Here is a 20,312-nt window from a genome sequence, read left to right as displayed (position 1 = left end):
AAAATACACAGGAGTCAGAGAGCAGCCTGGCCAAAATGGCAAAACCCCGTCTGTATTAAAAATACAAAGATTAGCCGGGCATGGTGGCAGGTGCCTGTAGTACCAGCTACTCAGGAAGCCAAGGCGGGAGGATTGCTTGAGTGTGGGAGGTGGAGCTGGCAGTGAGCCGAGATCACGCCACCGCACTCCAGCCTGGGTAACAGAGTAAGACCCTGTCTCAAAAAAAAAAAAAAAAAAAAAAGTTAGAAGTCCAGTATAGGAACCATGCCACACGTCGAGACAGCCAAGGGCAAGGTAAGGAGAGTGATGAGGAAAAAGGGGTGGCTGCCCCGCTTGGTGCTGTTCTGCCAAAGAGCCCAGATTCTTTGCGGGGTGGCAGATGAGGACAGGAACAGCTGGGGTGTGGAAAGCGTTGCTGCCTGGGGAGAGCGGAGGGTGAGCTGTTTCTCACGGGTGCATCCAGTGACTCATCAGGACCGTGGAGCTCATGAGGCCTCCTGTTTCCTGCCTTAGAATCACATGGAAATGAGCAGAGGGTGGGTCATCAGGACAGGGCGCTCCAAGGAGCGGAAGCGCCCTCAATGCAGGCCGTGGGCAGGGGCGTGGGCGCACACACACGCCTGGGTGACCTCTGCGTATATAGAGGGCCTCCCTGGCCCTCCTGGACAGAGTCCTGGAAAGACAACCTTCAGGTCCAGCCCCGGGGCTGCAGGAGCGGAGCCCCCTCTGAAGAGGCAGCCTTGCTCCAGGTTCTTTCTCTCCCATTCTGAGCCTTGACAGCAGATGCAGGTAAGCAGAGATGAAAGGGTGAGGTGACGGCCAGGGACAGCGCAGCCTCACAGACGAGAGTGCACGTTTCCACTCCAGCGGGCCTGGCTCTGCAGCTTGGCGGCTGTGTGACTGCGCAATTCACTTACCTTCTCCTCTTGCCTCAGTCTGTCAACTTCCGGCCTTTGCACCTAGGATACTCTTCCCTGCCTAGTACCTCACTGTCCATCAAGTGTGGGCATGGGCAGCCCTTCCTGCGGGAGGCTGCGTTTTGCTTCTGCCAGATAGGATTCGGTTCCTCCATGGGCTTCCATGACGCCTTAAGTTGGATGCCTCTGCCTGGTACTTACTGCAACCAGCGGCGAATCCAGAGTCTGCAGCAAACTCAGTCCTTGCCTTCTGGGTGAAAGATTCAGCTGAGGGGCAGAAGTGGGTTTAAGGCAGAGGGAGAGGCCGAGGCAAGTTTTAGAGAAGGAGTGAAAGTTTATTAAAAACTTTCAGAGCAGGAATGAAAGGAAGTAAAGTACACTTGGAAGAGGGCCAAGTGCGCGACTTGAGAGACCCAAGCGTGCTGTTCAGCCCTTGACTTGGGTTTTCTACATGGGGATGGTTCCGCGGTCTCCATCTCTTCTCCTCTGATCTTCCCTTGGGATGCGCTGTCCGCACGCCCCAAAGTCTGCCGCACAGGCACTTGGGAGGGGCCGCATGCGCAGTGGGGGTACTGAAGTCCTGCGCATGCTCACTTGAGGCGTTTTTCCCTTACCAGCGGAGCGGCGCTAGAGGACCGTCACGAACCAGCTAAACTCCGCCATTTTGCTTCTTAGTGCACCTGCTGGAGCGCTGACGCCCAGCCCCTGAGCTCTTATCAGGAAGCTGCTGATCACCAGGTTCAGGTATTTTCCATCTGTTGGGAGACTGCCTTTCCCTGACGCTGGCTGTGACCAATTATTATTTTAGAAAGACAACGTAACAACTGCCTGACCATCCCCTCACAGTCACCTGAGGTTACTGGGGTCGGGGCCTTCCCCGGCCCTGCTCGTGTCTGCTCTAACACTCACCACACTTCATTAGGATTGCTTTTTGGCCAGCCTGACGCACATGGTGAAACCCGTCACTGCTAAAAATACAGAATTAGCTGGGGGGGTGCGTGCCTGTAATTCCAGCTACTGGGGAGGCTGAGGCAGGAGAATCGCTGGAACCCGGGAGGTGGAGGTCGCGGTGAGCCGAGATTGTGCCACTGCACTCCAGCCTGGGCGACAAGCGAAACTCTGTCTCAAAAAACAAACAAACAAACAAACAAAAAACCAGAATTGCTTTTTGCCTTAGCTGCGTCCCCAGTAAACTTTAAGCTCCTCAGGAAAAGGGATTACATCTTTTTCATCATTATATCCCTAGCCCCCAGCAAGTGCCTGTCAGGTAATGATCACTTAATAAACATCTGACTGAAGAAAGAATGAAAGAAAAGGCTTGCTAGGTGGCGAGGGAGATCCACAGGGGTAGAGAATGTGCGTTCTCTTCCTCCATGGAATTGAGCTGATCACTTCTGTTGTTGCCCTGACATCTAGCCGATGACTTGCTCACCTAGCCAGGACCTCAGGACAGAACAAGGAACTCCCCAACAGCCTGGTTTTCAGGTTTTACCTTCTGATCTTGCTTGTCTCTTCAGATATCAAATTAGCCCACCTCTTTGCTCACCTCCTGGTTCACATTTTTTGGAAGCGTTTCTCCAAATGTTATGATTTCTAGGGGGAATAAAGTCAGGAAGAGGAGGTGAAATTCACACGACGGCAAGCGCTTTTAGTGTTTGATTGGCGGACAGCCAGCCTCTGAATTCCACTCATTCAAAAGCCATGCTCCAGCTGGTAGTTTTCCCCTCCTTGTCCATCATTTTTAGTTTCCCCTTTAAGACTTTTCTGAGCCGGGCGCGGTGGCTCACGCCTGTAATCCCAGCACTTTGGGAGGCCGAGGCGGGTGAATCACCTGAAGTCAGGAGTTCAAGACCAGCCTGGCCAACCTGGAGAAACCCAGTCTCTACTAAAAATACAAAATTAGCTGGGCGTAATGGTGGGCACCTGTAATCCCAGCTACTCAGGAGTCTGAGGCAGGAGAATCGCTTGAACCCAGGAAGTGGAGGTTGCAGTGAGCCGAGACCGGGACATTACACTCCAGCCTGGGCAACAAGAGTGAAACTCTGTCTCATAAAAAAGAAAAAAAAAAGAAAAAAGACTTTTCTGATGGGAAAGTTTGTGTAGATTGTCAGGGGGTTGATGTTGGTGAAGTGTCTAGACAGGCCTTTCTCAAAGGTGGTGTGATTTGAAGGCACTAAATGCGTTCCTGCACTAGGGCGTCTCCTGGCCCTATGATCTAGAGCGCCCGCTTGAGAGGCCACCACACACCCATCTTTCCTTGGGCCCCCGTCAGTCATCTGAGTGGGCAGTGGGTTAAAGTTGAGAGTTGCTGACACCCTGGGTGGTTAATTTGCCTCAACACAGAATTACACACTGAAAGCCTCGCACTGCATGATGGGACCATCTCGGAGGGAGGCTGTGTGGACATGCGGGGGGCATCGCAGCACTGTGGGCCGCTGTGAGGGGGGCCGTTCTCCACAGTCACCCTGCTCTCAGGAGCAGGACAGGCTCCTTGCTGTGACTGAGGAGTCCAGTGGCCTGCCAGCCCGAGGGGTGACAGGGGAAGAGACACCCCATCCCTCCTGATTCCTGACCCCATCCTGCCCCAGGACCCTTGGGTCGCCGGGGTAAGGGTCACCGTTGGTTCATATCCTACCCCCACCCTCCCCGTGCACCCCTCCCCTCTCCTGCCCCCACCCTCCCAGGACACCCCTCCCCTCTCCAGCCCCCACCCTCCCCGTGCACCCCTCCCCTCTCCAGCCCCCACCCTCCCAGGATACCCCTCCCCTCTCCTACCCCCACCCTCCCCGTGCACCCCTCCCCTCTCCTGCCTCCACCCTCCCAGGACACCCCTCCCCTCTCCAGCCCCCACCCTCCCCGTGCACCCCTCCCCTCTCCTGCCCCCACCCTCCCAGGATACCCCTCCCCTCTCCTACACCCACCGTCCCAGGATACCCCTCCCCTTTCCTGCCTCTACCCTCCCAGGACACCCCTCCCCTTTTCTGCCCCCACCCTCCCCGTGCACCCCTCCTCTCTCCTACCCCCACCCTCCCCTCTCTTACCCCCGCCCTCCCTGGACACCCCTCCCCTCTCCTACCCCCACCCTCCCAGGACACCCCTCCCCTCTCTGGCCCCCACACTCCCCGTGCACCCCTCCCCTCTCCTGCCCCCACCCTCCCAGGACACCCCTCCCCTCTCCAGCCCCCACCCTCCCCGTGCACCCCTCCCCTCTCCTGCCCCCACCCTCCCAGGACACCCCTCCCCTTTTCTGCCCCCACCCTCCCCGTGAACCCCTCCTCTCTCCTACCCCCACCCTCCCCGTGCACCCCTCCTCTCTCCTACCCCCACTCTCCCCATGCACCCCTGCCCTCTCCTACCCCCACCCTCCCCTCTTCTACCCCCGCCCTCCCAGGACACCCCTCCCCTCTCTAGCCCCCACCCTCCCCGTGCACCCCTGCCCTCTCCTACCCCCACCCTCCCCTCTCCTACCCCCACCCTCCCAGGACACCCCTCCCCTCTCCTACCCCCACCCTCCCCGTACACTCCTCCCCTCTCCTACCCCCACCCTCCCAGGACACCCCTCCCCTCTGCTGAGATCCAGACTCCTTTTCATCTGGGACAAGCTCTTTATTCACTGTGGAAGACATGGCTTGGAGGGCTAATACCCAATGGACAGGGCATGCGGTCAAGGCAACTCATCATAACGAAATCGAAGAATTGCAGCCAAAAGTTCCCTCTGGGGAGGGGAGGGGCAGGAGATGAGCATGGGCTGAGATTAGAGGAAGCAAAAGTCACTGAGGGCTGTGGGGTAGGGTGAGGGAGAGGAGCCAAAGCATACCCCCAAACTAAACAGCCTGCTCAGTGTTCTGTCTCAGTGTTTGTCGTCTTTACCATAAGCTACAGTCTGTCCGGGCTCGGTGGCTCACGCCTGTAATTCCAGCACTTTGGGAAGCTGAGGCAGGCGGATCACTTGAGACCAGGAGTTCAAGACCAGCCTGGCCAACATGGTGAAACCCCGTCTCTACCAAAAATACAAAAATTAGCTGGGCATGGTGGTGGGCGGCTGTAGTCCCAGCTACTGGGGAGGCTGAGGCAGAAGAATCGCTTGAACCCGGGAGGTGGAGGTTGCAGTGAGCTGAGATCGCACCACTGCTCCAGCCTGGGCGACAGAGCGAGACTTCGTCTCCAACAAAAAAAAAAACTACGGTCTGAAAAAATAGAAAACACTCGACAAACCAAGTTTCTAAAAAAATTTTGAGTTCCTAAGTTGTAAAACTGTTTTTAAAAGGATATCATGAAGATGAAATATAGGATAGTGGTTCCTAGGAAGGAATCCAGAAAGAAGGCAGGATTGGAGAGGACACACCTGGAGCATCAATGATGTGATGGGTAATGACATATGTTTTACAATTGGTTGTGTTTACATGGGTGTTAATTATCCCACACAAGTTACACATATAGTTTACTCATTATGTTTAATTCTTTTTTAATGCAATTTTTTTTTTTTGAGACAGTGTCTCGATCTGTGGTCCAGGCTGGAGTGCAGTGGTGTTATCTTGGCTCACTGCAACCTCTGCCTCCCAGGTTCAAGCGATTCTTCTGCCTCAGCCTCCTGAGTAGCTGGGATTACAGGTGCACACCACCACGCCTGGCTAAGTTTTGTATTTTTAGTAGAGATGGGGTTTCGCCATGTTGGCCAGGCTGTTTTGAACTCCTGACCTCAAGTGATCTGCCCGCCTTGGCCTCCCACAGTGCTGGGATTACAGGCATGAGCCACCATGCCTGGCCTTTGATGCAAATTTTAAAAATATAATTTCAACTTTTGAGATTCGGGGATACATACGCAGGTTTGTTCCATGTGTCTATTGTGTGATGTTGAGGTTAGGGTATGAGTAATTCCCGTCACTCAGGTAGTGAGCTCAGTACCTATAGATAGTTTTTCAGCCCTGGCCCTCCCCCAATGTTTAATTATTTGTGCTCTGAAATATTTCATTATTTATGTGTGATGTAAAGTAATCCCCCCTTATCTGCAGCTTTGCTTTCCAAGGTTTTAGCTATCTGTGGTCAACTGCAGTTCAAAAAACTTACATGAAATATTTTCAATGAGAAAGACCACATCCACATAACTTTTATGACAGTATATTGTTACAACTGTTCTATTTTATTATGGTTGTTGTGAACTTCTTACTGTGTCTAATTTATAAATTAAACTTTACTATAGGTACGTATGTATACGAAAAAGCATAGTACAGACAGTCCTCTACTTATGAAGGTTTGACTTCTAACTTTCCAACTTTACGACAGGTTTCTAGGGACCTAACTCCATCATAAGTTAACTCCTTACACGTTATGATAGGATTACGGTTTCTACTGAATACTCATTGCTTTTGCACCGCATAAAGTCAAAAGTAAGTTGGGGCTGGGCGCGGTGGCTCACACCTGTAATCCCAACATTTTGGGAGGTGGAGGTGGGAGGATCACTTGAGGCCAGGAGTTTGACACCAGCTTGAGCAACATAGTAAGACCCTGTCTCTACAGAACTAAAAAGTTAGCCAGGTATGGTGGCGCATGCCTGCGGTCTCAGCTACCCGAGAGACTGAGGTGGGAGGATCGCCTGAGCCCAGATCAGGGCTGCAGTGAACAATGATTGTGCACTGCACTCCAGCCTGGGTGACAGAGCAAGACCCTCTCTCAAAATAAATAAATAAATAAATAAATAAATAAAATCCTAAGTTGAACCATTGTGAGTCAGGTACTGTCTACTATGTTGCCGGCATTAAATGCCTTTTGGACTTAGGATATTTTGACTTAGAATGGGTTTATAGGAGAACGACCCCATGATAAGTGGAGAAGCATCTGAATATACAAGGTTTGGTATGATCTGTGGTTTCAGGTATCTGCTGAAGCTCTTGGAACATATCCGCTGCAGATATGGAGGACTACTGCGTGTGTGTGTACGTACATATACACATATATACACACATTATACATTATATGTGTGTATGTGTGTGTGCATATATAGAGAGAGCCTCTGATCCATATCATATATATATATATATATATAAAATTTCCTTCCTCCCTTCCCTTCCCTTCGCCTGCCTGCCTGCCTGCCTACCTGCCTCCCTTCTCTCGCTCTCACTCTCGCTCTGTCACCCAGGTTGGAGTGCAGTGGCGTGATCTGGGCTCACTGCCACGTCTGCCTCTCGGGCTCCAGTGATTTTCCTGCCTCAAGCTCCTGAGTAGCTTGGATTACAAGTGCCTGCCACCACGCCCAGCCTTTTTTTTTTTTTTGAGACGGAGTCTCACTCTGTTGCCCAGGCTGGAGTGCAGTGGCATAATCTTGGCTCACTGCAAGCTCTGCCTCCCAGGTTCATGCCATTCTCCTGCCTCAGCCTCCTGAGTAGCTGGGACCACAGGCACCCGCCACCACGCCCGGCTAATTTTTTTGTATTTTTAGTAGAGATGGGGTTTCACTATGTTGGCTAGGCTGGTCTCGAACTCCTGACCTCATGATCCACCCACCTCAGCCTCCCAAAGTGCTGGGATTACAGGTATGAGCCACTGTGCCCAGCCTATATACACATATTTCTGATTTAAGTGCAAAGCAATGTGTTATAGGAGTGTCAAGAGCCTAAAGGGGCCAAGTGCAGTGACTCATGCCTGTAATCCCAGTACTTTGGGAGTCTGAGGTGGGAGGGCCCTTGAGCCAAGGAGTTTGAGACCAGCCTGGGCCACATAAGGAGACCTCACCTGTATTACATTTTTTTTTTTTTTTTCCTGAGACGGACTTTCACTCTTGTTGTCCAGGCTGGAGTGCAGTGGTGCGATCTCGGCTCACTGCAACCTCTGCCTCCTGGGTTCAAGTGATTCTTCTGCCTCAGCCTTCTGAGTAGCTGGGATTACAGGCATGCACCACCACACCCGGCTAGTTTTGTATTTTTAGTAGAGACAGGGTTTCACCATGTTGGCCAGGCCAGTCTTGAACTCCTGACCTCAGGTCATATGCGCACCTCAGCCTCCCAAAGTGCTGGGATTACAGGCGTGAGCCACCACACCCGGCCAAAAATAAATTTTTTAAAATTAAAAATAAATAAATAAAGAGCCTTAAGGGGAGACAGACATGTAACAGAACTGCACAGTGGCAACAGGCCACTTCCTGGGGATGTCATGACGCTGAGTTTTTTCAGATCCACATTGACGTGCGTCTGCCCAAATATTACTAGTCCTGTTTTAATTCATATTTATTTATATATATGAGCTCCACTCTGGTTGCCCAGGTTGGAGTGCAACGGCAAGATCTCTGCTCATTGCAACCTCTGCCTCCTGGGCTCAAGCGATTCTCCTACATCAGCCTCCAGAGTAGCTGGGATTACAGGTGCCTGCCACCACGTCTGGCAAATTTTTTGTATTTTTAATAGAGACGAGGTTTCACCATGTTGATCAGGCTGGTCTCAAACTCCTGACATCAGGTAATCCACCTGCCTTGGCCTCCCAAAGTGCTGGGATTACCACATTTGGGTAATTGCAAGTTTTTAAATTGATTTTTTATTGTGGTAAAGTATGTAACATCAAATTTGTCTTTTTAACCATTTTAAAGTGTACAATTCAGTGACAGTAATTACATTTGCAATGATGTACAACCATTACCATTATCTATTTCCAAAACTTTTCTTCACCCCAAACAGAAAGTCTGTAACCATTAAACTGTGGGCAGTGGCCCAAATCTGGTCGTAGCTACTCTGGAGGCTCAGGCTGGAGGATCATTTGAGCCCAGGAGTTGAAGACCAGCTGGGGCAACATATTGAGACTGCATCTCTAAAAAACCCCCAAAACCACTGGGCGTGGTGGCTCACGCCTGTAATCCCAGCACTTTGGGAGGCCGAGGCAGGTGGATTACCTGAGGTCAGGAGTTCAAGACCAGCCTGGCCAACATGGTGAATCCCCGTCTCTACTAAAAATACAAAAATTAGCCGGGCGTGGTGGCGGACGCCTGTAGTCCCAGCTACTTGGCAGGAGAATTGCTTGAGCCCGGGAGGCAGAGGTTGCAGTGAGCTGAGATCGTGCCACTGCACTCCAGCCCGGGTGACAAGAATTAGACTCTTCTCAAAAAAAACCAAAAAAACAAAAAAAAAACCCCAAACCTCTGTAACCATTAAACGATAACTCCCCATTCTGTCCTCCCCACAGTCCCTGGTAACCTCCAATCTACTTTCTTTCTCTGTAAATTTGTTATTTTGAATATTTCATATAAGTGGAATCAATATTTGTCCTTTAGTGTCTGGCTTATTTCATTTAGCATGATTTTTTTTTTTGAGATGGAGTCGCTTGCTCTTGTCACCCAGGCTGGAGTACAGTCGCGTGATCTCGGCTCACTGCAGCCTCTGCCTCTTGGGTTCAAGCGATTTTCCTGCCTCAACCTCCGAGTAGCTGGGATTATAGGCAAGCACCCAGCCGACATTTAAATTTTAAGCAGTCTGATTAATCATGTTTTGTGGATTGTGCTTTTTGCATTTTATTAAGAAACCTTTATCTAACCCAAGGTCCCAGTGTTTTTGTTTTATTCTAGAAATTTTATAAAGCTTTTAGACCCATGCTCCATTTCAAGTGAATTTTTGAATCTGTTATGAAGTAACAGTGAAGGTAGTTTTGTTTTGCATATGTATTGTTCCAGCACCATTTGTGGAAGAGACTTTTTCCCACTGAATTGTTATCTTCTTAAAAAAATCATTTATCGGCCGGGCGCGGTGGCTCACACCTGTAATCCCAGCACTTTGAGAGCCCAAGGCGGGTGGACCACAAGGTCAGGAGATCAAGACTGTCCTGGCTAACACGGTGAAACCCCGTCTCTACTAAAAATACAAAAATTAGCCAGGCGTGCTGGCGGGCACCTGTAATCCCAGCTACTTGGGAGGCTGAGGCAGGAGAATCGCTTGAACCCAGGAGGTGGAGGTTGCAGTGAGCCAAGATCACGCCACTGCACTCCAGCCTGGGTGACAGAGTGAGACTCCATCTCAAGAAAAAAAAAAAATCATTTGTCATGGATTGGGTCTATTTCTGAGCTCCAGCCTGTTCCAGTAGTCCAGTAGTCCATATATGTTTCCTTACGCGGTGACTTCAGTGTCTTCAGTTACTGTAGCTTTATAAGTCTTGAAATCACATGGCGTAAGTTCTCCAGCTTTGTTTTTCAAAATTCCTTTGGCTAATCTTCAAAATTGCTTTGCATTTCCATATAAATTTGGATTCAGGTTGTCAATTTCTATAACAAAACTCTCCTAGGATTTTGACTGAGATTGCTTTAAATCTATGCATCAATTTAGGGAGAACATGTTAGCAATTTTGAGTCTTCTGGTTCAGGAGCATGGTATGTGTCTCCGTTTATTTAGGTCTCCATTAATTTTCTCAGCAATGCTTTGCAATTCTTACTATATAGGTCTTGCAGATATTTTGTTAAATTCATCCATATGTATTATATTTTTATGCTATTGTAAATATATTTTAATTTCAATCCTCAATTTGTCATTGCTTGTATATAGAAATACAATAGAATAGAATTTTTATATATTAATCTTTTATTCTATGACCTTGCTAAACTCACCTGTTAGTTCTAATAATGTTTAGGATTTTCTACATAATGTGATCACATTATCTGTGAATAATAACAATGTTACTTTTTTTTTTTTTTGAGATGGAGTCTTGCTGTGTCACCCACCCAGACTGGAGTACAGTGGCATGATCTCAGCTCATTGCAACCTCCGCCTCCCGGGTTCAAGCAATTCTCCTGCCTCAGCCTCCCCAGTAGCTGGATTACAAGCGCCTGCCACCATGCTTGGCTAATTTTTGTATTTTTAGTAGAGACAGGGTTTCACCATGTTGGCCAGGCTGGTCTTCAACTCCTGACCTCATGATCTGCCCGCCTCGGGCTCCCAAAGTGCTGGGATTACAGGTGTGAACCACCACGCCTGGCCGGCAATGTTACTTCTTTCTTTCCTATCTGTATGGCTTTTGCTTCCTTTTATTTTCGTACTGCGCTGGCTAGGACCGGCGCAAAGCTGAATAGAAGTGGGGACAGGCCGGGCACGGTGGCTCAAGCCTGTAATCCCAGCACTTTGGGAGGCCGAGACGGGCAGATCACGAGGTCAGGAGATCGAGACTATCCTGGCTAATACGGTGAAACCCCGTCTCTACTAAAAACTACAAAAAACTAGCCGGGCGAAGTGGCGGCGCCTGTGGTCCCAGCTACTTGGGAGGCTGAGGCAGGAGAATGGCGGGAACCCGGGAGGCGGAGCTTGCAGTGAGCTGAGATCCAGCCACTGCACTCCAGCCTGGGCGACAGAGCGAGACTCCGTCTCAAAAAAAAAAAAAAAAAAAAAAAAAAAAAAAGAAGTAGGGACAATGGACATCATGAAGCCACCTTTAAACATTTCTTTTTGTCGGATAGAAATAATCACTGGCTGTAATAGAGGCATAAACAAAATATGATGGAATGCAAACTATGTATGTGTGGACAGGGGTTAGCAGAAAAGGAAACAATTAAATCCTAGTCCCTGGGGAAGATTCCTAAGGAGCAGAGTTTTTAAGCAGGTTGCTTGGCTCATTGGTCTGTCCCTGGAAGGTGGTGGTTTCTGTAGTATTTCCCCCAGCCATCACATGCTGCTGGAGTTCCCTTCCCCATCCCCCGACAGCAGCGCTGCCCCGACTCCTATCTGTCCCAGAATGCTGTCCTCTCCCTGCATGCCGGCACGCTCACGGGCTCACGGACCATCCCCCGACAGCAGCGACAGCAGCGACAGCAGCGCTGCCCCGATTCCTATCTGTCCCAGAATGCTGTCCTCTCCCTGCATGCCAGCACGCTCACGGGCTCACGGACCATCCCCCGACAGCAGCGACAGCAGCGCTGCCGCGACTCTCTATCTGTTCCAGAATGCTGTCCTCTCCCTGCACGCCGGCAAGCTCACGGACTTGCTCCCGTATCCTGGGGCTGAGCCTTGGGACTGCAGCCCTGTTTGCTGCTGGGGCCAACATGGCACTCCTCTTTCCCAACTGGGATGTGACCTACCTGTTGAGGGGCCTCATTGGCAAGCACGCCATGCTGGGAACTGGGCTCTGGGGAGGAGGCCTCATGGTAAGTGTCTGGGGTTCCCTGAACGCGAACTCTCAAAGAGATCCCGGAGGGGGAGCAGGAAGGTGGCACGGGAAGTGTTTTGATTCCTTGCAGGAAAGTTTATTCTAACAAGCTGGTCTTGGATCTGCAGAAGCTTTAAGAGACAGGAAGACTAACTTGGGACCAGGCAGGTCAGGTGTGAAAGTTAACATCCACACATCCACAGCGTTAGATCAGGCTAGTCATCCAACTGTGGGTCCCCGGAGTCAGAGTCAAGAGGACAACTGAGTTCATGGGAGGTGCCCAGCCACTCTATTTCAACAGCTGTGGGCAGCACCTAGAAACAGCTGGCAAAGTAAATTTCCCCATCTCAACATTCTTCTCTCTCCTGCAGGTACTCACTGCCGCTATCCTCATCTCCTTGATGGGCTGGAGATACGGCTGCTTCAGTAAGAGTGGGCTCTGTCGAAGCGTAAGCACCAGATTCCACTCTTCTAACACCGAGAATGTCTCCACCTCTATTACTCTAGAGGCAGGATGGTAAAGAGGCAGTTTTGGTCTTGGGGCCTGAAGTCAGGTCCTCACTGTGACCCTCAGTAATACTAAGTTCTTTGGCAAGATGCTTCATCTTTCCAGTTTCAGGCTTTCATCTGTAAAATGGGAGCTGAGCAAGTCAAGGGAGTAGTGCTTAGTGAAGCCCAGATGTCTGTACCAGTGGGAGGAACTGTTATTCTCTTAGTGTGCTGGGCAATATGGACTGAGTTATGACACTGTAATCGTGTCATTGATGGAAATTTTCCTAGTTATTTTAACTAATATTTTCTTAGAACAGGAAACTTTTCCAGAGATCATCTAATCACTAGATTCTAATCTAACCCCTCCATTTTACAGATAAACTGAGGCCCAGAATAAATTTGTAGCTTATTAATTATAGCAGCAACTGTATAAACTTGAAAGATCTCAGTATATGTGTGTAACACACACACACACACACTCGGTCTCAGACATGAATCTGTGGCCTTACGGTAACTCCACAGCCTGCTCTGATATCTGCAGCCCACGTGTTGGGAAGCCCACTGACTCAGTTACATGTTAAAAAATTAAATATAGGCTGTGCACGGTGGCTCACGCCTGTAATCCCAGCACTTTGGGAGGCCGACATGGGTAGATCACCTGAAGTCAGGAGTCCGAGACCAGCCTGGCCAACATGGTGAAACCCTGTCTCTACCAAAAATACAAAAATTAGCCGGGTGTGGTGGTGGGGGCCTGTAATCCCAGCTACTTGGGAGGCTGAGGCAGGAAAATCGCTTGAACCCGAGAGGCGGAGGTTGCAGTGAGCCGAGATGGCGCCACTGCACTCCAGCCTGGGCGACAGAGCTAGACTCCGTCTCTAAATAAATAAACACTTGCACATTTCTTTCACTGTCCTCATTCATGCACTGTCTGTTCTCAGTCCCGTCTGGTTTTCCCTGAGGCACGTAGTTCTGACACTGAATGTGCATCAGAACCACCTGGAGGGCTTTTGCCAGCACATGGACTGCTGGGCTCCTCCCCAGAGCTTCTGATTCAGGAGTCAGAGGGAGGAGGAAGTTTTGCATTTCTAACAAGTTCTCAGGTGATGTAATGCAGCTGGACAGGGACCCCATTTTGGGAACCACTGCCCTAGGCTTACTAGTTCATCTTGAATCTTTTAACTCAGAGTCAAAACTTACTATACACCTTTCTCCAGTCCCTCCCCAACTCCAAACCAGCTTGACATCAATGGGAAGATGACTCCATGACTCTGAAGAAAAACGCTATGTAGGTGTTATTCAGATTTTTAAAATACACATTTTTGGAGGAGGGAGAAAAATATCTAGAACCCTAAGAAAGAATTCAATATGGGCCGGGCACAGTGGCTCACACCTGTAATCCCAGCAGTTTGGGAGGCTGAAGCAGGCGGATCACAAGGTCCGAGACCAGCCTGACCAACACGGTGAAACCCCGTCTCTACTAAAAATACAAAAATTAGCTGGGTATGGTGGCGCACACTTGTAGTCCCAGTTACTCGGGAGGCTGAGGCAGGAGAATTGCTTGAACCCAGAGGCAGAGGTTGTCGTGAGCTGAGATCGCGCCACGGCACTCCAGCATGGGCAACAAGAGTGAAGCTCCATCTCAAAAAAGGAGGGAGGGAGGAAGGCAGGCAATATAGAAGCAGGCTAGAAACCTGTCAAGGAAGGAAACCCAGTTATTTTCTGGGAGGGCAGTGAGGGCACACACTGATCGCCACGGGAGCTCTTGGCTGGAGAAATGCAGCAACAGAAGTGGAGTCATTTCAGAGTCTGACTGCAGCTCCTCTCTCGCTGTTTCTCTCCCTTCTTTCCCTCCCTCCCACTTCTTTCCTCCTTCTTTCTCTCCTTCCTTCCCTGCCTTCCTTCTTTTTATCCTTGATTTGAAAAAGAAAAATCAAAGTTGGGAGCCTGGAACTTTTGAAAATGCACCTTTTCCTCAGAAGAGTCAGAGGCGGGCCTGTGATCACCTGCCTCTTTAGCTCAGAGGCTGAATGGCTGTAATCCGCAAAAGGTTTGTGATGCCAACCTGCCGAGCAGCTCAGGCGAACTTGCTGAGTCAGGGAGATCCGGGGCCAAGAGTCTGCGATTCTCCTTCTTGGTCCTTTCTCTCCCAGCCCTTCCTGGCTCTACCTGGAAACCGCTCACTGGCCTCCCCACTGTGGGTGATGCTTCTATCTTGTGTGCCATGGATAGAATTCTCCCCCGTGACAGGACAGAAGAACGCCTGAGACCAGAGACGTTAGACCTGTGAAGACCGCCCTACAGGCTCCCCAGCCGCGACCCCGTCTCAGCTCGCCGTTTCTCCTTCCCTCCGCAGGTGCTTACTGCTCTGTTGTCAAGTGGTCTGGCTTTACTTGGAGCCCTGATTTGCTTTGTCACTTCTGGAGCTGCTCTGAAAGATGGTCCTTTTTGCATGTTTGACACTTCATCCTTCAATCAGACACAAGCTTGGAAATATGGTTACCCATTCAAAGACCTGCATAGTAGGTAAATGGGTGGAGGCTCGGGCTTAGTCTTTTCAGAGAGAGGGAGAGACAAAAAGACACACAGATGAACTACAAGTTCCTTTGGGTCACACATCCTAGCATCTTGCTCCTCTGATGCTCAGAAAATTGCAAAGGCAGCAGGAATGGTCACCCTCAGGAGCCCAGTCCCATGACCCAGTCAGGAGAGGCTCCCGTTTTCTACTGGGGTTGCCTGTTTGGCTTTCCTTACTTATTGCCCGACCCCTGGTCTCCTGATTTTTTGGGATAGGAATTATCTGTATGACCGTTTGCTCTGGAACTCCGTCTGCCTGGAGCCCTCTACCGCTGTTGTCTGGCATGTGTCCCTCTTCTCCGCCCTTCTGTGCATCAGCCTGCTCCAGCTTCTCCTGGTGGTCGCTCACGTCATCAACAGCCTCCTGGGCCTTTTCTGCAGCCTCTGTGAGAAGTGACAGGCAGAACCTTCTGGGCCTTTTCTGCAGCCTCTGTGAGAAGTGACAGGCAGAACCTTCTGGGCCTTTTCTGCAGCCTCTGTGAGAAGTGACAGGCAGAACCTTCTCGTTCAAGCCGGGGTGTTTTCATCATTGGTTGCCTGAATCCTTTCTACAAGGAGTGGGTACAAATTACAAACAAACTTTCCCTTTGGGTATCTCTGGAGAAATAATGACAAAAAAATTCACTGCATGTCGGTTGAATGACAGAATGCATTTTAAATCACATTGTAATCTTCCAGGTGATCCATGGATAGGACAAATAACTAAGTCTTTATAATTGTGTAGGAATGTGTAGTTCATAAAATACCCTCCAGCCAGGATCTCGTTTCAGCTTCTTGACAATCCCATACAATTGGCCACTTGTTACACGTCGAGAAGCTGAGGCTCACAGAGGGCGGCAGGCTTGCTACACAAAAGCACACAGTGAAATTCAGGTGAAGTCAGCACCCGACCCCCATCTCCCTGTTTTTCTGTTGTTGTTGAGACAGGGTCTTGCTCTGTTCCCCTGGCTGGAGTACAGTGGCACAACCATAGCTTACTGTAACCTAGAACCCATGCATTCAAGCGATCCTCCTGCCTCAGCCTCTGACTAGCTGGGACTATAGGCACACACCACTATACCTGGCTGATTTTAATTTTTGTACGGATGGAATCTTGCTACATTGCCCAGTCTGGTCTTGAACTCCTGACCTCAAGTGATCCACCTTGGTCTCCCAAAGTGCTGGATGACAGGCGTGAGTCACTGTGCTGGGCCCCAACCCCCATCTTCTAAATTCAAGTTCTCCAGTTATTATGGACTAAATAGTGTTTCCTCCAAATCCGTAGGTTGAAGCCCTAACTCCCAGTGTGACAGTCTTTGGTGATGGCATTTTTTTTTTTCTTTTTTTTGAGACAGTCTCGCTCTGTCACCCAGGCTGGAGTGCAGTGGCAAGATCTCGGCTCACTGCAACCTCCACCTCCCAGGTTCAAGCGATTCTCCTGCCTCAGCCTCCTGAGTAGCTGGGATCACAGGTGCGTGCCACCACGCCTGCTAATTTTTCTATTTTTAGTAGAGACAGGGTTTCACCATGTTGGCCAGGCTGGTCTCGAACCCCTGACTGCAAGTGATCCACCCACTTCGGCCTCCAAAAGTGCTGGGATTACAGGTGTGAGCCACTGCGCCCGGCCATGATGGCACCTTTAAATTAGTAATTAAGGTGAAATAAGACTGGGCGCAGTGGCTCACACCTGTCATTTGAGCATTGTGGGAAGCCGATGTGGGAAGATCACTCGTGAGCAGGGGTTTGAGGCTAATCTGGGCAACACAGTGAGACCTCGTCTCCAAAAAAAAAACAACAGATGATTAAATGAGGCCATAAGGGTGGGACCCTAATTAAAGAGGACTGGTGTGCTTATAAAAAGAGGAAGAGAGAACAGAGCTCTCTACACTGGCTCAAAGAAAAAGGCCCTGTGAGGACCCAGTGAGAAGGCGGCTGCCTGCAAGCGCAGGGGCGAGGCCTCAGGAGACACCAAACCTGCTGGCACCTGGTTCTTGGACTTCTAGCCTCCAGCACTGAGAAAATAAATTTCCGTTGCTTAAGTGGCCCAGTTCGTGGCATTCTGTAACAGCAGCCTGGCAGACGAATACACCAGCGTTCTCTTCACTGGTGTTCCAGAGTTCAACAACTAGACCCTGAGGAGCATCACCTCTGTCCACACAGTTTGGACGTCTGTCCCCACCCAAATCTCATGTTGAATCTCATGTTGAATTGTGATCCCCAGTGCTAGAGGTGGGGCCTGGCGGAAGGCGTGTGGATCATGAGGTGGCTCCCTCACGACTTGGAGCTGTCTTTGCAATGGTGGGTTCCCGCGAGGTCTGGTCATTTAGAAGCGTGTGGCACCTCTGGCCTCTCTCTCGCCTGCTCCTGCTCTCACCATGGGACTCACCTGCTCCCTCTTCACCTGCTGCCATGAGTAAAAGCTCTCTGAGGCCTCCTCAGAAGCTGAGTGATGTGGGTGGTATGCTTCTCGTAACGCCTGAGAACTGTGAGCCAATTAAATCTCTTTTTTTTTTTGAAATGGAGTCTCGCTCTGTTGCCCAGGCTGGAGTGCAATGGCACCATCTCGGCTCACTGCAACCTCTGCCTCCCGGGTTCAAGCAATTCTGCCTCAGTCTCTTGAGTAGCTGGGATTACAGGCACCCGCCACCATGCCTGGCATTTTTTTTTTTTTAAGTAGAGACGGCATTTTGCCATGTTGGCCAGGCTGGTCTTGAACTCCTGGCCTCAAGCAATCCACTCGCCTTGACCTCCCGAAGTGCTGGGATTACAGGTGTGAGCCACCATGCCTGGCCATCTCTTTTCTTAATAAATCACCCTGTCTCAGGTATTTCTTTAGAGCAGTGCAAGAACTGCCTAACACACTGTCTCTACAAAAAACTAAAAAATTCGCCAACGGTGGTGGTACGTGACATCGTCTCAGCTACCTGGGATGCTGAGGTGGGAGGATAGCTTGAGCCTGGGAGGTTGGGGCTCCAGTGAGCTGTGATCACACCACTGCACTCCAGCCTGGGCGACAAGAGACCCTGCCAAAAAAACAACCCCTGCAAAACCCAAATAGTATATAATGAGTACCCACTCTGTGCCTGGCACTGCCATACATACTGCGGATCCAAAGGTAACCAAGACATGGTCCTTGCCCTTGGATGCTACCCTGCTCTTGAAGAGCTCTTGTTTAGGTCGGAGACAAACACATCTACCAGTGATTCGAGCATCATATGCAAAGGGCCATGCTACAGCTCACGCAGGTGCAATGAGAGCTCGGTGGAACAACAAACCTCCTGGCAGAGCACCTGGGAGAACTCAAGGAAGGCCTCGCTTGCACCGGAGCTGATTCTTTTTTTTTTTTTTTTTGAGATGGAGTCTCACTCTGTCGCCAGGCTGGAGTGGAGTGCAGTGGTGCGATCTCAGCTCACTGCAACCTCCGCCTCCCAGGTTCAAGCAATTCTCCTGCCTCAGTCTCCTGAGTAGCTGGGCACGCACGCCACCATGCCCGGCTAATTTTTTCTGTATTTTTAGTAGAGACGGGGTTTCACCATATTGGCCAGGCTGGTCTCGAACTCCTGACCTTATGATCTGCCTGCATCAGCCTCCCCAAGTGTTGGGATTACAGGCGTGAGCCGCCGCGCCCGGCCTGAGCTGAGTCTTCAGAGAGCTGGCCCAGCGAACAGGGGACGGAGGTATCCACAGGCTGGTGTGGTGAACTGCAATGCCACAGCTCCTTTTTTTTTTTTTGAGACGGAGCCTCACTCTGTCACCCAGGCTGGAGTGCAGTGGCAGGATCTCAGTTCCCTGCAACTGCCGCCTCCTGGGTTCAATTGATTATCCTGCCTCAGCCTCCCCAGTAGCTGGGACTACAGGTGCACGCCACCACGCCTGGCTAATTTTTTTTTTTTTTTTGATTTTTAATAGAAGTGGGGTTTCACCATGTTGGCCAGGCTGGTCTCAAACTCCTGACCTCAGGTGATCTGCCCGCTTCGTCCTCCCAAAGTGCTGGGACTACAGGTGTGAGCCCGACCTCACAGCTGCTTCTTACGCGGCACCTAGACGCAGAGGCCTCCTGCTCTCCTGCTGCGGGGTTTTCAGTCAGGTTAGGCTGGGTAGTGAGAAGAGTCAGAGCGGAATGAAGGACATGCTGGTGGGAGAGTGTGGTACGATGGGCAGGAAGAGGACAAGGCAGGCAGAAGCAGCCTGGGAAGAACCTGGAAGATGGGCACTGGCAAGAAAAGTGGTGGGCAGGCCCCAGAAACGAGTTAGAGAACCCCAGGCTCTGGCCAGGTCCGTGGCTCACACCTGTAATCCCAGCACTTTGGGAGGCCAAAGTGGGTGGATCACCCGAGGTCAGGAGTTTGAGAGCAGCCTGGCCAATATGGTGAAACCCCGTCTCTACTAAAAATACAAAAAAATTAGCCGGGCATGGTGACAGGCGCCTGTAGTCCCAGCTGCTCGGGAGGCTGAGGGAGGAGAATGGCTTGAACCTGGGAGGCGGGGGTTGCAGTGAACCGAGATTGCGCCACCGCACTCCAGCCTGGGCGACAGAGCTAGACATCGTTTCAAAATAAATAAATACATAATTTAAAAAGCAGGGAATGCACCCTAAGTCTCTTTCCTTCCTTTTTTTTTTTTTTTTTTGAGACGGAGTCTCGCTGTGTCGCCAGCCCGGAGTGCAGTGGCTTGATCTCGGCTCACCGCAGGCTGCGCCTCCCGGGTTCAATAGCTTACTCTGCCTCGGCCTCCGGAGCAGCGGGGCTTACAGGCGCCGCCACCACGCCCGGCTAACGTTTGTACTTTTAGCAGAGAGGGTTTCACCACGTTGGCCAGGCTGGTCTTGACCTCCTCCTGACTCTGGTGACCCGCCCGCCTCGGCCTCCCCAAATGATGGGATTACACGCGTGAGTCCCCGCTCCCGGCCGCCGCAATGATTTTTGCACCAACCTAATACCTCAGGTCCAAGAGCCTCAGGCCCCGCGTCTATTTCCTCCGACCGCTGAGCGGCCGATACCGCCCAAGGCGGGCGGAAGCGTCCGGACCCGCGACCAGTTCCCGCCCAGCAGCCGGTGCGCAGGCGCGGGAAGGGCGGGGCGGGGCTGGCGGCGGGGCGGGGAGGGGCGGAGCGGGGCGGGGCCGGGCTGGCGGCGGGGCGGGGCGGGGCGGGGCGCTCGCGGGCTTCAGCCAGGCCGGAAGGCGGCCTTGTTGCCCTGGAGACGCTTTCCCAGCTGCCGGCGGCTGCCGCAACCCGCCAGGCCTTCG

At 51.1% G+C, this 20,312-nt stretch overlaps 1 protein-coding gene and 1 long non-coding RNA gene across 8 annotated transcripts; one reads left to right on the top strand and one right to left on the bottom strand.

The window, feature by feature from the left end:
- The first annotated feature begins 633 nt into the window (after nucleotides 1-633).
- On the top strand, nucleotides 634-15,588 carry LOC105470771 (transmembrane 4 L six family member 19). Of its 6 annotated transcripts, XM_024789433.2 has the most exons (8): nucleotides 634-789; nucleotides 1,535-1,661; nucleotides 6,201-6,304; nucleotides 6,790-6,850; nucleotides 11,817-12,018; nucleotides 12,392-12,469; nucleotides 14,866-15,031; nucleotides 15,303-15,588. In XM_024789433.2, exons 4-8 carry the CDS (start codon nucleotides 6,828-6,830, stop codon nucleotides 15,527-15,529), a joined length of 696 nt encoding a protein of 231 aa, XP_024645201.2. In that variant the 5' UTR covers nucleotides 634-789; nucleotides 1,535-1,661; nucleotides 6,201-6,304; nucleotides 6,790-6,827; the 3' UTR covers nucleotides 15,530-15,588. The 6 variants fall into 6 exon arrangements, with proteins under 6 accessions (XP_024645201.2, XP_011721297.2, XP_011721302.2 ...); XM_011722995.3 differs by lacking the exon at nucleotides 6,201-6,304; XM_011723000.3 differs by lacking the exons at nucleotides 6,201-6,304; nucleotides 6,790-6,850.
- A 3,358-nt stretch (nucleotides 15,589-18,946) lies between these two features.
- Nucleotides 18,947-20,175, bottom strand: LOC139361819 (uncharacterized). Of its 2 annotated transcripts, none has more exons than XR_011619490.1 (2): nucleotides 19,998-20,175; nucleotides 18,947-19,278 (listed from the first exon to the last, which is right to left on the bottom strand). It is a non-coding gene; the product is annotated as an uncharacterized lncRNA (long non-coding RNA). The 2 variants fall into 2 exon arrangements; XR_011619489.1 differs by having other exon boundaries at nucleotides 20,005-20,175.
- Between the last annotated feature and the right edge of the window lie 137 nt (nucleotides 20,176-20,312).

The sequence above is a fragment of the Macaca nemestrina genome, chromosome 2 (genome assembly GCF_043159975.1).
Source record: "Macaca nemestrina isolate mMacNem1 chromosome 2, mMacNem.hap1, whole genome shotgun sequence".
Classification (NCBI taxonomy): domain Eukaryota; kingdom Metazoa; phylum Chordata; class Mammalia; order Primates; family Cercopithecidae; genus Macaca; species Macaca nemestrina.
Note: the sequence above shows the minus strand (reverse complement) of the source record. Positions and strands in the feature narration are given on the sequence as shown.

Excerpts from the sequence above, each read along its gene's own strand:
- LOC105470771 (XM_011722995.3), top strand. The coding sequence starts at position 6,828 with ATGGAGGACTACTGCGTGTGTGT. Across the intron at positions 12,019-12,391 it reads TCTGGGGAGGAGGCCTCATG|GTACTCACTGCCGCTATCCT; the intron begins GTAAGTGTCTGG and ends TCTCTCCTGCAG. Across the intron at positions 15,032-15,302 it reads CCCATTCAAAGACCTGCATA|GAATTATCTGTATGACCGTT; the intron begins GTAGGTAAATGG and ends TTTTTGGGATAG.